Source organism: Limulus polyphemus, unplaced genomic scaffold, assembly GCF_000517525.1.
Source record: "Limulus polyphemus unplaced genomic scaffold, Limulus_polyphemus-2.1.2 Scaffold12017, whole genome shotgun sequence".
Classification (NCBI taxonomy): domain Eukaryota; kingdom Metazoa; phylum Arthropoda; class Merostomata; order Xiphosura; family Limulidae; genus Limulus; species Limulus polyphemus.
Window position 1 is genome coordinate 8,965 of NW_013677627.1, and position 4,092 is coordinate 13,056.

Here is a 4,092-nt window from a genome sequence, read left to right on the forward strand (position 1 = left end):
TAAACTCACTTGGCTGATGTTGAAACATATCTATAAATATAAAACAGCTACATAGATGAAACTAACATGGCTGGTGAAACCTATCTATAAATATAAAACAGCTACATAGATTAAACTCACTTGGCTGATGTTGAAACATATCTATAAATATAAAACAGCTACATAGATTAAACTCACTTGGCTGATGTTGAAACATATCTATAAATATAAAACAACTAGTAGCATGTCATGCAGTATCATTGATATTTTAAAGTGTGTGTACTAAGTTGATTTTTTTGTGGAAGCAATCCTGTAGATATATATTTCTTAAGATCAGCATCATTATACTCCAACTGTTACATATTTCAGTAACTTGTTAATACTCTGTAAAGTCTCAGTAATACAAAGAAGATGTAAAAAGGTTAGATGTTATAACAAGGTGACCAATAGCATGTTAATGTCATCACATCAAAAACTATTATACAAGCCCTCAAAAAGTGAGTCACACTGCACATGAAGTATTTAAAAAACCTTACTGTAGGTTACCAATTTTGTTATATTGGGTAAAATACAATAATTTATTGGTTTGATTTCAACAGAATCAGTTCCGAGGAGAAGAATACAACATTTATTGTAAAATGTTGAGCCGACTTGACAGGGGCTATTCAGAACTGTTGGTAAGAAACTATTCATCTAAATCTAAAATCTTGTGTGACCAGTGAAATATTATAACATTTACATTAGTCACTTAGCTAAATTCAAATTCGTAACTAGTCAGAATTTAGAGATAATTTACTAAAGTCTTGTATGTTCAGTGATGTCACATAAGATTTTAATTGTAACTGTTGTTTGTTGACCTAGTTTTTGTAATATTTAATTGCTAAAGATGAGTTTTATTTTATCATCTTTACCTATTTTATTTATGTTCTATCTAACAATATATTACCTGATGCCATTTGAAATTGTTATTGTTTGTTGACTTAGTTTTTTTGTATTATTTAATTGCTAAAGACGAATTTTGTTTAACATCTCTAACTGTTGTATTCAGGTTCTATCCAACAAGCGATTAAGTGATTTAGATGCATTATTGGACTTCATACAAACAGCAACTAACCAACTCATTTGGATGAATGAGAAAGAAGAAATTGAAGTTTCCCGGAACTGGGGAGCCAAGAGCTTGAACATAGTTGAAATCGAACAACACCAGGAGGTAAGCGATTTTCTGTTGTTTCAGAATATTGTGTTGTTGTTCTCTTTATGCTCATAATCCATCTTACTATTCATTTTTATTTGATATTAGATTAACGTAATGGAATATTTTGGATACTTTAGGAGCAACTGTTTTACTCTCACTCAAATGTTTGTCAAGTATATTGTGTACTTATTTTAATCTTTCTGTAAACAGGGATGAATTGGTTTATTCTTTTATGCAACACAACTAACTTACATAGTGAATAATATTTTGAAGAAGTAGTTAGAAAGTGACTCAAAGTGTTTATTGATGCTATACTAATTACTTCTGTCTGTCCTTTTTAGAACTTTACTAATGAGATGGAGCTTCGAGAACCTCAAATCGAAAACATTAAAGAACAAGGCTATAATTTACAACGTCAGAATCATCCAGCTGTTGATTGTATTGAGGTATCTGCTAGTTTATGTGTCACACCATAAAGTAAAGATTCTTTGTCTTAGTTACTTCAAGTATTTTGTGTTATGTACGTGGTTATATATATATATGTATATATTCTGTCTTTTGTTACTGCTACCATATATATGACTGTTAATGTAAGTATTGTTTCTTGGTGGCTGTTGTTACTGCTACCATATATATGACTGTTAATGTAAGTATTGTGTCTTGGTGGCTGTTGTTACTGCTACCATATATATGACTGTTAATGTAAGTATTGTGTCTTGGTGGCTGTTGTTACTGCTACCATATATATGACTGTTAATGTAAGTATTGTGTCTTGGTGGCTGTTGTTACTGCTACCATATATATGACTGTTAATGTAAGTATTGTGTCTTGGTGGCTGTTGTTATGGAGGTATATGCTGATCTCTAATTGTGGTTCTGAAGTTGAAATTTTGATTTTATACATCTCACATTTTGGTAGTTTAGTTTTCTTTAACAGGAAATAATTTTTTTGTTTAAAGTTGGATTTAACACTTTTCCTAGGCTTATATTGCTGCATTGCAGACACAGTGGATGTGGTTAAAGAACTTAAATCGTTGTTTGAACACCCATTTGAGACATGCGTCAAGCTACCACCAGGTGAGTTATACAAACTTTCACAAGCTTGTTGTAGTGTTAAAGTTTGATGGTGTGTGAAATGCTGAGTGAGTTAATGACATAACACCATATGTTAGCAATGTAGCTACATTAATAGTAATCATACAGTTGTCAGCAGATTAACTTATGAGTAAGTTAATGAAATAACACTGTATGTTAGCAATGTAGCTTCATTAATAGTAATCATACAGTTGTCTGCAGATTAACTTATGAGTAAGTTAATGAAATAACACTGTATGTTAGCAATGTAGCTTCATTAATAGTAATCATACAGTTGTCTGCAGATTAACTTATGAGTAAGTTAATGACATCATACTGTTGTGGGATACAACTGTGTCTGTGGGACAAATAGTACTTATAGCAATCATTAGCTTTAAGTAGAAGACCTTACTTTGATCATCAGTTATAAAGAGTCTGACATTTATAGATTAACCACATGTTCCATTAATAGTGGTCATTACATGTAAATTATACATGTTCCATTAATGGTGGTCATTAGGTGTAAATTATACATGTTCCAATAATAGTGGTCATTAGGTGTAAATTATACATGTTAAGATTAACCACATGTTCCATTAACAGTGGTCATTAGGTGTAAATTATACATGTTAATTAACAGTGGTGATTAGGTGTAAATTATACATGTTAAGATTAACCACATTATCCAAACAGTGGTCATTAGGTGTAAATTATACATGTTAATTAACGTGGTCATTAGGTGTAAATTATACATGTTAATTAACGTGGTCATTAGGTATAAAGTATACATGTTAATTAACAGTGGTCATTAGGTGTAAATTATACATGTTAAGATTAACCACATGTTCCATTACCAGTGGTCATTAGGTGTAAATTATACATGTTAAGATTAACCACATGTTCCATTACCAGTGGTCATTAGGTGTAAATTATACATGTTAAGATTAACCACATGTTCCATTACCAGTGGTCATTAGGTGTAAATTATACATGTTAAGATTAACCACATGTTCCATTACCAGTGGTCATTAGGTGTAAATTATACATGTTAAGATTAACATGTTCCACCACTGTTAATTAACATGTATACTTTATACCTAATGACCACTGTTAATTAACATGTATACTTTACACCTAATGACCACTGTTTGGAACATGTGGTTAATCTTATCATGTATAATTTACACCTAATGACCACTGTTAATTAACATGTATACTTTATACCTAATGACCACGTTAATTAACATGTATAATTACACCTAATCACCACTGTTAATTAACATGTATAATTTACACCTAATCACCACTGTTCATTAGGTGTAAATTATACATGTTAAGATTATCCACATGTTCCAAACAGTGGTCATTAGGTGTTAAGTATACATGTTAATTAACAGTGGTCATTCGGTGTAAATTTTACATGTTAATTAACAATGGTCATTGGATGTAAATTATATATATGTTAATTAACAGTGGTGATTAGGTGTAAGTTATACATGTTAACAAGGTATATTTTTTAAGTTAGTCCTTTGTTTCCCCAGTTTTTTACAGAGGCTAGAGAATGTGAGAAGTGGCTGAACCGTGTGGAGGAGCGTCTGAACAGTACTTTCAGTCGTCAACATTTCTCAATTGATGAAGGCGATCGGCTGCTGAGGGATATGCTGGAATTGATGAATGACTTGAATCACTATGGCCATATAGTCCATTCTTTGGGTGACCGCAGTAAAGAGATTATGCCACTTAAACAGAGACGCCAACAACTTAGTCGTCCACTGCGAGTTACATCCATTTGTTCATACAAACAGATGAACGTACGTAATGTTCTGTTGTATTTGACAAAGACAT

General features: G+C 31.6%; 1 protein-coding gene across 1 annotated transcript in view; it reads left to right on the forward strand.

The window, feature by feature from the left end:
• LOC106476899 (plectin-like) overlaps positions 1-4,058 on the forward strand; it is a gene marked incomplete at both ends in the record, with an annotated part of 11,713 nt that extends 7,655 nt beyond the window's left edge. The window contains 5 exons of the mRNA XM_013937518.1: positions 579-656; positions 1,028-1,189; positions 1,516-1,620; positions 2,155-2,250; positions 3,789-4,058. Of these exons, the coding sequence (XP_013792972.1) occupies positions 579-656; positions 1,028-1,189; positions 1,516-1,620; positions 2,155-2,250; positions 3,789-4,058 (711 nt within the window). The remainder of the gene's footprint in view (positions 1-578; positions 657-1,027; positions 1,190-1,515; positions 1,621-2,154; positions 2,251-3,788) is intronic.
• Positions 4,059-4,092: the final 34 nt, after the last annotated feature.